At 36.5% G+C, this 13,272-nt stretch overlaps 1 protein-coding gene across 1 annotated transcript in view; it reads right to left on the bottom strand.

The window, feature by feature from the left end:
* The window catches only part of HSPA12A (heat shock protein family A (Hsp70) member 12A), a 63,175-nt gene that overhangs the window by 44,773 nt on the left and 5,130 nt on the right, over window positions 1-13,272 (bottom strand). Inside the window, exons 2-3 of the mRNA XM_042790681.1 lie at window positions 3,579-3,664; window positions 1,194-1,321 (exon numbers count right to left, since the gene is read on the bottom strand). Coding sequence (XP_042646615.1) covers window positions 1,194-1,321; window positions 3,579-3,664 — 214 coding nt within the window. The remainder of the gene's footprint in view (window positions 1-1,193; window positions 1,322-3,578; window positions 3,665-13,272) is intronic.

Genomic DNA, 13,272 nt, shown 5'->3' with positions numbered 1-13,272 from the left:
ATCTTTGCAAATGGATGGCATTAATACCACTGAAAAACTTCTCTCCCTTTAGACATTATTTCAAATCACTCAGCTGAATTAGATCTCTGAAATACTTTGCAACCATATACAAACCAAGTATGCAGGCTGACTGCACAATCAATACTGTCTGCTGAGATTTAGGGAGCTGCATTCAGCTAGCATCTTTGCTCAGAAAAATTGCAGTATATCACAGAGGACTACAGCAAGACAGTCTTTTGGCCCTTTTGTTCTCAGTACTAGTGCTGCAAACAGTACACTACCTAAGTGCTTTAACAGCAGCTTTATTTAGAAGAACTTTTATGGCTCAGTTTTTCATACATGCCTTGTTTATGCCTGAATTTATCTATATCTTGGCCTTGTTACTATATAGTTATTTTAAAGATAATTTAATAAGAATTGTATAGGTTTCTAGTTATAAAAAAAACTTTTTTAAAAGACTGTAAAACTCTATAAAAATGGTTTGTAGGGCAACCCTTTCAGATACCTGCCACAATAGCTTTTGCATTTGTGATTGAACTAGATTTATAGTGTCAATTTAATCAAGAAATAAAATATAAAAACCCCTACATAACAGCATCTAAAGTCTGTCCCTTATATACATATAATAAAGAACAGATTTCACATCAAACCTTAATTTTCACATTCATGCATTTTGATTGCTTATTTCCCAGTACCACTAGTTAGTTATCAGACATTTGATTCAAATTTAATACTAAAAAGCTTAAATCAGGCAAATTAATTACCAGTTTCTAGGTGCAAGTAACTAAGCATTGTACACACAGCTGTATAGAAGCATGATTCCAGTGACAGGCAGCTCCTGAGAAAAGACATGACCCTTAATACATGTGTAGTTTCTCTCAATCTCTGAGATAAGGGAATCCTGACAATGATTATCACTGCTACCCGAACAATTCTAAATACTGATCCCTTCTTTTACTCATGTCATCTTGTAAAATTAGCAAAATAACAGAGAGGATGTGTTCACATTGATTATTAAAGCAAATTAGAATACAATAAGATGCAACAAAAAACTATAACCATGAGAAAGGTGCACACTGTGACAACACTAGACAAATCCAGACACTTCAGGCTTCTGTAGGAAATACCTATAGCTACTGCAGACAATCCATGTTATCACAATCGAAAACTAAATGCTGCATTGCAGCCCTTACCTCATTACATGAATACATTCTGGTTCCTTGGTGAAGCTGTAGGCGTAGCCACTGGATGTTGTGCCAAAATCAATAGCCACAACAACAAGAAATAACTGTTCTACAGCATCATCTGCATCAGAGTCCTTCTGTCAAAGAGCAGAAGCAAAATAGACACTGTCACTGATTAGAATAAATGTAACCTGCATTACCCTTCAGTATTTCTGCTCTCCAAGACATGCATATCTCTTCTGTGAAAATAAGGACTTTTTAAAGTTCCATTTATGACAAAAGTTGATACCCAAAAGATGCACATTCCAATGAAGTGGAAATCCAATATATAACTCAATATATTTGCTGGAGCCTTTTATAGATAACCTTCTGAATCAAGTTTTCTTCATACTAATTTTTTGGAATAGCTATTATCCTGTATCATTAAAACTTATGGCTAAACACTAGGTCATTGTGTTTGAGGCTGTTCACTCCACCCCCCCACACCCACCCTTAAATTGATCTACTGAAGAATGTTTATATCCAGCCGTGTGGTATATTTGGGACCTATTTTGTGGTTTTGAGAATCGACTATGACATAACCTTGAACACGAGGTACTAGTACCGTTCAAAACTAGTGAAGACAGAACACAAAATACAGCAATAAGCTCTATATCCTAATACAATTATTTATTTATAAAGAATTTACATAACACTTATTTTGTAAGCACTATACACATTCTTTCCTCCTGCCTGCACTAGAATGTGGAGAGCTGTTCAGCTGCTTATAGTGAATTTGAATCCTTCTCCCTGCCTTTCACCTGTTATCCTGCTATCCCTGAAAAGCACAGCCAAGGGCAATGTGGGAACATTAACTAGAATAGAATAGATGGAAGGGTTATGGCACAAATCATAATGATGTAATATAAAGCATGATGTGAATAAACAAGGAATTGTACGACTCCACAGTATGCTGCTGCCTAATGTAAGTCCTATATAAAGGAGGGATAAGTAATGAAGAGCAAGGAACTACTCTTCACATGCTGATGGTGGTTACAGCACTGACAGCTTAGCAAGACAGGAAGAGAACAAGCTGGAAACACTGGTGAAAGAGCTATGTGCTACAGGCAGGTAGAGAGCAGAGGAGGGTAATACCATCTGCTTACACATCATTTTGACAAAATCACCGTGGAATAGACCTGTCAACCTATTACTTCACAAGTCATGTCTGAATCCTCCACTGCTGCTGCTCAGCCTGTACCCTCAGTAACATTTCTGAAGCAATTGTTACTATTTTTTACAGAGGAACTGCCAAATGTCCTCACTCTGTGATCAGTCTTCCACCAACTTCCTCACATATCTCCATTATCTCCATGCCTGCTACTTTCTATTGTACCCCTACGTTTTCCAAGATCATCCCATAGGCCTCCTACTTAAAATGGAGAAATGAGAGTATTAAGGTTTGGTCTCAAATAATTAAAGACTTGTTTGGATTCTTCTAATAAAGCTTTTCAACTAGGGCAATATGTTATTTATATGTCTTCCTCAGAGTTTAAGGAGCAAATCTAACTGAAGGAGGACATAAATTCATCACTATGACAAAAATGGGAAGTTCTAGAGTGTACGGAGAAAGAAGGGAATAAAAGCAAAAATTTGCAAGAAAACACTGTAAATCCTGAAGAGGGATATTGCACAACTCTGAACTTGATTAAGAAAGGTAAGGAAGAAATCTGACAAGGGTAGCCACATGTTCTGAACACGATCCCTTGCAAAACCAAGAAATACACTGTGCATATACTGTGTTACAGATGATGCAGATAATCTTAAAAACAGATGGGACTTAGTTTGAATGGGAGTTTAGCAACAAAATGAGCATGATGTACAAGAGATTAAAACACACTACCTTTACGGGAGATATGCTTGCTTCTAAAAGCTTAGAGAAGTGGCTGTTTTCCATAAGGAACTAAAACAGTTCTATTTTGAGCTTCTCGCTCTGTGTGTTGGAAGAGATTCTTTTCTCCAGGAATTTGTATTTTACTGTTGAATATCATATATATCCTTTTTTTTTTCTGAACAGAATGAGACTTTTTAGGGGCTGCCTAAACAAATCAGTGACAAAGACAGGGACAGGACTTGGGAACCGTGAGGATCAAGAAGCCCCTCTTTTGATATGAACATGCAGGAACAAATTTATCAGCTCAGCAAGTAGACAAAAAAAAGCAAAACCAGGACCCCAATTAAATGAATTAGAGCACTGTCACCAACCCCAGTGTGACCAAAATTTCACTTAAGACTATGGATAGCATAAAAGGGATCACTGAGAAAATGACAACTTTCTAAAGAAATTACATCCCACTAAACAGGCAGGAGAGAATTGTGTCAAGATACAGTATATGCTAAGAGTGCATTTCTTACCACAATATGTGATGGAGACAGTGGAGTGATTCCAGGGTCTCCCAGACTTTTCGCTGGCGATGAGTAAGCAGACGTGGTAACTGCATCTGAAAGGAAACAAAAGTTCTTCGGTGTCAGTAAGCAGAATGAGTAGGATAGGACAGTTTCTTTGCATACTGCTACACTATTTTCCTGTTGTAATAAATCTGCTAAAAAAGAAAGACAATTCCACAGACGCCATGTAATATGTATTTTTTGCCCTTACAACATGCTAAGACGTAACTGTAGTTTTGGTTTTAAAATGTTTGTCTGACCTTCATGACTAACTTCCATCCTCTTGTCTTTCACATTACCATGTATAATTTTAAAAGTCTTCCTAAATATATTCAGAAGTCATAGTTGATACAAGCAGCCTGAACACTATACACTCACATTAATGGCCTAAAGTTGAAATGTATGAATGCAGAAACTAAATACAAATTTTGAGATCAAGACAGACTCATTTTAAGAGAAAAAGAGGAGTTGATATCAATTTGGCAATGCAGTAAGAGTGAGTTGCAATTATTCCATTATAAACCTTTATTCTGAAACTTTCCCAATACTGTCTCTGTCTTTACTCTTCAGTACACTCTGCACTGAAACGTCTTGCAGCTGTTAATATTACTGCAGGAAAGAATCCAGCTAGGAAAAAGGAAAGTTTTATTAACACATCATCAAAGAAATATTTCTACTCTGCATACAATACTGATATTCCATTTAAAGGAGCATACCAAATGAGTGACAAAAATTGTAATGCACTATTTATATTCTTCCTTCTTGTATTCACCCTGTTGATTATTGAAAAGGAAATGGTTTATTAAAATAATTAAGCACTGATGACTCAGATGGATTTATATCTAATATATTCTCTTATGAAGACTGCAATAGCTTATCAAAATGAACTGTAGAAAAGGCACCACACGCTCTATCCATGCTCATACCCTTCTGTCCCCAAATTTAAGCCTTGAGTTTACTGAATTATCTTCTGTAGAATACAAGCTAATTAGACGTAAAGCAGAATTATTTAATACATCTCTAAAGACTAATAACCATACTAAATATTAAATAATACATTTCAACATATTTTTATCACCTACTTGGATGTATCACACAATAAATGCGTATTTATGACTAGCATGTAATTCCTAGACACAACTGACAAGTCAGAACATTATTCTAAGATGACAGAGGAGCTGCTCTCCAAGAACAGACCTTAGAACTACTTGATGAATAATCCCGTTGCTCCTGGTAATCACTCATGTGTAGTTTCCCAGGGAAGATGCAAAAACTCTGCAGTATGTGACTATTGGATAATCTGCCCACAGGAAAAAAATCCCCCTCCAAATATTAATATTGCTCCTATAACAACATTTATCTGTGTTCAAATTACAATATACATGTTCAACCTAATCTTTAGAAGCATTTGCAGAAGCAAAACATTCACATTTCCTATACAAGTTCTTCAAGAATATATTATGTTTCTCGTCTTGTGGTGAAGTACAAAAAGCCACAGGCCAAATGTGACAAGAACAGGATCTGCTTGGTTTGTTAAGATATATTTGGATCAGATGCTGTTATCAGCCTCCTCTGTGCAATTTCTTCCTCTTTTCAAAACATTAATTTTGGTACCATCAACATGGTATTTTTCACAGAATTGAAGAGCAATACTTCAGCACAGGAAAAAAAAAAAAAAAATTACTAACAAAACATGTTCCTTGCATCCTGCTGTTGTTCCTGACTGAACCTGAACCAATACTTCCTGAGCAGACCAGGACATTGCAATACTGACTTAACATCTTAGGAAACTGGTACATTTCCTCCACTTAGGATGAGGGCTTTGAAGAACAAAAATGTAGACATTGTATCACTATCTATGTGTTTTCAGTGTTTCTCTTTGTTACTAATTCTTTCTGTTACCTGTTTCAGCACTCATGTTTCAGCAGTCTGTTTTCCAGCCTGTCATCAGTTATGAGCCTGGGTGTAGTTTGAGAAGTTATTTATACATCTATATGCAACTCAAAAAATCCTGTGTGACAGCATACACATTTTTTTCCCCTCTCAGAGAGCAGTGATTAAATAACCAGTGCAATATTCATATTCATTCAATGAAACCATGTTAAACTGGGTGGTGTTCTATCAAGAATTTATTCAACCCAATTAACTTTTGATAATCCAGAGATGTAAAATGTATACAAGGATGCTCACTGTATCCACAAGTATAAAAATATTTGCTAACAAAAAGTCTTAAGCAGAGATCAAAGGTCTGTTTTAGACATGCACAGAAAATACTGCTTGAAACAGAAAACAGACTTGGATATTTTCATCAAGAAATCTTTAAAGTAAATTGTCCATTTCAGTTTCAGAATGCTCTTGAAAACTTATAAAGGCTGGATTTGTGGAAGGGCTAACTTTTTCTAATTCTCATCAGCTGTTCAACTCTGCTGGAAGGTTAAACTCCTGGCGATTTATCAATGTTTTTTGACCAGAGGAAAAAAATCCTTCCAAATCCATGACCATTCTGCACTGTATTCACTGTTGCTCCTGCAAATACCCAGCTAAATAAAGTAATTCTACAGTGATTCTACATGCCACCAGCCCTGATTTTTGTGGGATCAATATAGGAAAATCATGGAAGACAATGCTACAACCTCTAAAGTAGCAAACTAAAATTCTAACCAAAATGTACTGTTACAGTGATTCTGTAGAGTTGTTACTATGTTGGCACAAGCAATAGTTGCATTACATTTCAACTCATTCCATGAGGCTACTAACTAATTATGTGCAATACCAGGTGCAGACATAATTGTTATAGTCTAACTCAGCTGTTAGAACAGGCCCTGACACTATTGGAGAGTTTGCAGAGTGACTGAATTAGTAAGTGCAGTTCAGAATACCGGGAAGTTAAAAAGTCATTTATAAGAGCAGTTGGCATTTACAGAAAATGACTTGCAAGCCAGTCACCCTGTATTCAATGCTAAAAGTTCTTCTAACAAGTAGTGAAATGATTGTTAAATGCAAATGAAATTAGGAAATCTTTAACATTATACTATCTACCCTATATAAAATGAAAGGTGTTAAAATATACTTGTCCATGTGGGAGCTTTAATATTTTGTTGAGTTAGTGTTTGCTTGGGCCAAAAAACATGCATGTGTCACAATTTTTACAACTGTGTTCTGAAGAGCTGTAAATGCATGGATATTTCGGGATATTTAAAAATCTCTTATTTCTAAAGGACTGTGACTGGTTGATCTGAAAGAAAAAAAAAAAAAAAAAAAAAAAGCATCCATTCCAAGACAGATAATGGGAAAAGGGTTGCAAGGAAATTAATTTGTAATCATGCAACAAAAAAAGGATGCCTAGACTTTATGAGTAAATTTCTCCTCTTAACAATTTAAAAAGGTGTCCTGGATAGCATCATGGTATTCAGAACAGTTCTTAAAAGCAGGATGACTTATTAAGGCTTCTGTAGTGAAAACACACAATCAAGTAGTGTCCCACATAGCTCAAGTTCCAGCTTTATCTCCCATGTTTACTAAGGATCTTTATCTGTGTCGACCTACACACTATGAAAAAAAACATGTAGCTAAACAGCAGGAGTTAAAGAAACATTTAATTCTTGACAATTTTCACACTAAAATAAATGGCAGTATCTGATTTAGAATCCAAATAAAGTAAGTCTTCAAACACACCAATATTTAAAATAATATTTTTCTAAATATGATGCAAACTTCTTTAATAGAAATCCTTTAATTTACTTATGAAAGAATAATATAAACATTAACCTGAAATATGACTGTTTAGATCAATGGTTTGGATAATTTAACTAAATATGTAAAGAATGAATGTGACCACATAATTATAATTTCTGACTTCAGTCCTACTTAAGCAATTGCCAAAGAACACCTTGTGCATTTTCAAGGTGACCAGAAGAAGAAGAGAAAATAAAGACAACTCTGATTTTCAGCATTTATTTTTAGCATTTAAAAGGTCCTATCTGATTTGCAAATCCCCAAACAATTACAGAATTGGTGAAATTAGGAGATTAGCAGATACTGTATCGATAATGAATCATGTCCATTATCATATTAGCTGCAATTGCTGGTTTAGCACATTTAATTTATTCTTTCTTTTAATCTAAACACATGAAAGAGTTTATTTTCTGTGGTTTCCTGCAATAGCTAATCAGTTTAACTTTTTCTGTTTTGCAGTAAATGATCAGCCACATTCCAGATTTCAACAAAATGCAACAAAACTGATGACAAAATGCAACAAAGGATTAACCTTTAAGTGTCACAGAATACAGAGTAAAAGCAAAGTCCAGAACATTTATAAGAACTTAGCTGACAGTGGTGACCATTTCACGTTCTGCATGTTCATCTGAGTCTGATTTTATAATAGATCTAGAGAGCAGGACCAAGCTTTTTATTTAATTAGAAAGATTAGTTAATGGTAGCTGATATCTTCTGGAAGATTATCAGTCTATTCCGAATATTTGGGAGACCCTGCCGTGCATTCATTTTCAGAACTGGATAAATGAGTTTTAGTGAACCACTGAAAGTATCAGACATGGAGCACTATATAGAGTCCCAGATAATCAGTTTTAAGACAGCAGGCTTAAACTTGCTTTAAGAAAGATGACTGCTAAACCTTGCAGTCACAAGTCACTAAGGTGGTACTAAAACAAAATTTTTTTGCAGCAGCTACACAAAATCTTCTCTTTTCTATTAAACTCAGCTTTTACTACATAATTAATTTTCTATAATACAGCCACACCAGACATCAGCAAAATTTTCTGCTTCACATAGTTGGGAAACTGTTCATTTCAACAGCAGAGTGGCATGGCATAGCAGTGGATTCTCTGCTAACAGAAGGTTCCCTGCAACCCAGGTAACACAGACAACAGGTAAGCTAAAGTTTTTGCATGCATGCATTGTCTCTAAGTAAGACTTTAACAAGACAAGCAAAAGCAGTAACTCGGGAAGCGGGGTATGCTGCTCAACAGCATAAAGCACAAAAATAGTCACGTCAGGGAAGGGGGGAAATTTCTGACTATGTCTCATGTCACCAATTTATCATATGGAAAAGGAAGAACTTCAAACACAAAAGCAAAACAAGAAAAAAAACAAGGCATCAAGCCACAAGTCTGCCATCATAAACCCCAACATGGACCTTTCAGATGCATTCTGCAGTACTTCAGTCATGTCTATAAAAGAGAAGGCTCGGCCAGGAAAGAAGTGTACCTTCCAAACCTTCACAGACCTCACTTCCAAGTGATGGTGAAATGGACCCATCATATTCTGGATCTCTAACAGCTGTTTTGCAAACCAAGAAATAAACAGCATTGCTAGGAAATCATCTTTCTGCATGAACATGCCTGAACACTAGTGTGTATGTTATATCCCAATCAACATATCTTAAGTTCATTTCTATTTCTATCCTGCCAGTGTGGCCAGAAACCAAGCACTTGCTAATTAAACTCTTCTCATGATTTTTTGAATCACCAGTAGGATCTATACTATTCCCTATTTCAGATCATACTTCTAGCATTTTAAGAAGTGCCTTCAACATCCATAAAATCCCATTCATTGTCCAAATCTGAGCCTCTGGCTGAGCTTGAGGACCCACTGGAAAGACCTAGATACCACACCCTTCTCCAGGCTCTCCCAAACCCCCAGCTGAGAATGCCTGCAGTACACCACCCTGCCTCAAAAGGAAAGCTGCAATAATGCTTTTTGGTTTGTATAATGCATATCTGCTCTTCCACACGCACAATCCAATCAGCCTCTCATTTGTAGGCTCATGAATCAGATGCACAGGGTAAGTCAGGATGCATTAGACCTGCCAAAAATGCCACTATTGCAGTTAATATTTATGGGTCCAATAAATTCAAGTTAACTGAATTTACCATGCATATACTAATCATTTTCACAGATCAAACATTTGCACATATCTGATGGCCATTTTTCTGGAATTTCCAGCCATCCAGCAGCTAGTGAGAGTGACTGTTATAGGTAGCTATGAACTCAGTCAGGTTGCTGGTCATACCGAAATTTTGGCCAAATTCTTAATTCTTCCTTTTCCATTCAAGCAATATGTTTGTATTACAAAATGATAATAAAATAAATTAAAAAAAAAAATGTACTGAGTGAAATATGGGTAGAGGGTAGCCACCAGGCAATAAAGAATCAAATTAAAAACACCGTTTCTCTTTCAAAATATTGTATATAATTTTGAGCATCAATAATAATTTTGCTGCAAACAAAGCTTGCTAATGATGCTTGCACAACAGGAAATAAAGGGTTTACCATATTGCTATTAGCTAGCAACTGCTGCACTGATGAAGAAAACCTTATTCAGCTTTTCCTATCGCTGAGATTTTGCTTTGCATGAAGCACAAAATGTCACAGCTTCCAAATGTAACATGACAACCTAGAGCATTTTGCTGCAAATACAAAGATGTCCTTTGAAAATAATTATAGAACAACAAAAGAGATGGAGAGAAGCAAATAAAAAAAAAAAAAAAAAAAAAAAAAAAAAAAAACCAACCACCCACCACAAAATATTCTTATGCATAATAAAAAGATTCTGTATTTCATATCAGAAGGAAGAACCTTCTGTTTCTACTAAAACCAATGAGACCACTGCTACTGCCATCAATGGAAGCAGAGTTCTTTGTGTTAAAATGCCAGTAGGCATCCAGCTGGTTAGTTGAAGACGGCAATATACTTCCCCCTTCTATGAATACAGGCATAGCTAATCTCTGATACAAATCCAAGTTTCCTGATACCCTTTCATAATAATTGGTCACCCAAAGCACTGGTATTCATCACATTGATACCAATTAGAGCACAGTGATTTCCCAAGTAAAAAAATCTCCCAATTCTCTGGATAGAATTCTAAAAATAAGACATGTTCCTCACTACAACTTTGACCTTTTTAATTTATGCTTTTGCATTGCCTCCTATCATGATTATAGTTCGACTGAAGGGATTACTTTGCCAGTATGCTATCAAGCTTTCTAAGACAATTTAAGTTTTTAACATTATTGTTAAAAGTATTAAAAAACAACCCCAGGCTCATCCCATCACTCACTTTGTGGATAACATTCATTTTCCTCCACTTTACCAGCAAAGGGAAACCCAGAGACATTACCTATCTTCTGTGGACTTAAGATGAAGGAAACACACAAGAACTTACAAGAACCTTATGAAAATGCCACATGGGTTACATTCACCTCTCCTTATTTTGACAGGACATAAACTATTTTACCTAGACTTGATCTGATCTTGCTAATGCTTGGTAAACTGGACTAAACCAGCAGTATCACAGTCCCATGCAAACTTCACAGCTGGGTCTGTAAAGCCTCAGCCAGGTCCTTACCAACAGTTAAGTCTCGCCTTAAAGCTGTCTTAAACCCATTCACCATCTATACTGTAAGGTCTGAAATCCAGCTACACCTTGAATGGACAGAGAGCTTTCCAGCTTTTGCAATCAGTCAGCTCCCTCTTCCCTCCCAGTCCTGGCCCGGGTCCAACTTGCTCAGAACCTGCTCACAACTCCAGAGCCTGGGGTTTGGGGAACTGCCAGCGGCGCTTTGCAGTGGCCGCTCCCTTCCCAGATTCCAGCTCTTCCTCACCCATGTACTGCTGCCAGGAGAGACAAAAACTGATCCTGGTTTACATGTCAGAGAGGGCAGGCTGCATGCTTTGATAAAGGTGGGTTAACAACAGGTTTTGCAGCTCAAAGGGGTAGAAGACAACTCTCCAGGGTCGTCTTCTAAATATTCTACAGATGTAGTTCTGTAACAGACACCTTTAATACGCACTAGCTAACCTCCTCTCCCTTCAACAAGCTCTTCTATGAAGTTGATTCCTTCAGGCTTCCTCGCACGATTTGCCTCTGTACAAGCACAGTTTTCCTATGTCTCGTCTCCTCCCTCCTCACCTCCAAACAGAAAGACATAAGGAACAGAAAACAAAACACAGATGTACAGAACCTAGGTTCTGTGAAAAGATACCCTCCTAGAAAAGGTTTTCTGCTGCTTCTCCTTCATCATCATGTCTGTCATCATCTACCTCATGTACCTGGTTCACTGCAAGGTTGTCAGCAATGGCACTAATAAGATTATGCTCTAATTCCCAGTGCCATACTCATAAAACAGAACATTCATGATGCTAATCATTTTCTTTGGGAAAAAAACATTTACCAGCTGAGAGTGGGCTGGTTCGTTGTTTTAGTTCTTAAAAAGCAAGATAAAAATTTTACAGAATTATAAAATCCCTGTTTTACTGCAAGTTCCTACTTAAGAACCATCTTAAGACACAATTGTATCCTGAAAATAACGCAATCCTAGATTTATCTTTCTAGACCAAGATATTCAAAGGAATATTATTCAAAGACTGAAGAAGAATTACTATTCAGCTTTTCCAGACCATGTGTCCAGCACACAGGAATAAGAACACTTTTGAGGGTATTTGTTTACTTAAAAGGAAAAAAGGTCATTTAGTTATTAAGCATTCCTAAATTTATGAAGTATCTTGCCATGCATCAAGCTGGATTAATGCAGTGACTCCTTTTTCTTAAAACATGAATTAGAAAAAATACTTGAAAATGTTTGTCTTCTTTATTTTGACAATCTTCAGGAATGCCAAACATGATTCACACATTTGCAGAGTCTTGACAAGAGAAAACAAACCTCTCTCCTCCCCCTGCCAAAAAAAAAAAAAAAAAAAAAAGAAGAAAAAAGAGGGAGATATAGTAAAAAGAATACCCAAACTAGAATCACTATTACTTCTCACATAAATCAGCATGAGTGATGCTATATATAAATCCCTTTATATTCTTCAAGGCTTTTAAACTCAATTTTGTTCAAAGATGGGAAAACAAGGGAATATTAGTTGTTTCAAAACTGCAAAAATTGGTATTACATTTGGCAATTCATTAGTGAAGTCATCTGTGAATCCATAGTCTATGGCTATTGATTTAGCTTCTGAGTGACACTTTATAGCAAAATCAAAAGTAGTTTTTATGTCTTTATTCTTTTTATTTTACTGTCTTGAAAACAGATCAGCTATTAGACTTAAATGAAAATACAGTATGAGGAGAGAAGCCATGGACAGAAGAAAGTATATATTTAGGATTTGTAGAGCAGATCACAAGATCATACAGTCACTGAACAAAATCCATTTCCCGAGGTTTTTATACCAGCACTCATCAGGCTTACATTCAAGTGCCATGGCTATCCCATCACACAGAGACCAACACCAACCAGCCAGATAGCCAACTGGAAAGTTACACTGTCATTGTGACAAGCCGAGGGTACAGCCTGCAGAGGAGTTCCTATGGCTAAAATCCTAAAAGGGATATAGCTGAGTAAGCAATAAAGCTGCTACAAAAGGTTGATTTTTGAATGCAGCAGTTTCATAACAATACTGGAAGCTTTTGTAAATGGTATGCCCTGCTGTTCTGATTACAGCATGTGCTCTACTAAGGTATCCATGGAAACTTGAGAAAGAGATGTTAAATTTGTTGGATCTGTTTGGCACCAGGGAATGGTGCTGGTTGCCAGTCAGCCTAGTGTAACTACAGGTATTTTGATCTTCAAGCATGGAGAAAGCATCAGGAGTCCTCAAAAGATGACGAAATCCACAAGAACAAGTTGTCACAGGAATGCAT

Source organism: Tyto alba, unplaced genomic scaffold (assembly GCF_018691265.1).
Source record: "Tyto alba isolate M040663 unplaced genomic scaffold, T.alba_DEE_v4.0 Super-Scaffold_1, whole genome shotgun sequence".
In the NCBI taxonomy this organism is placed as follows: Eukaryota; Metazoa; Chordata; class Aves; order Strigiformes; family Tytonidae; genus Tyto; species Tyto alba.
This window is presented reverse-complemented; position numbering and strand designations above follow the sequence as displayed.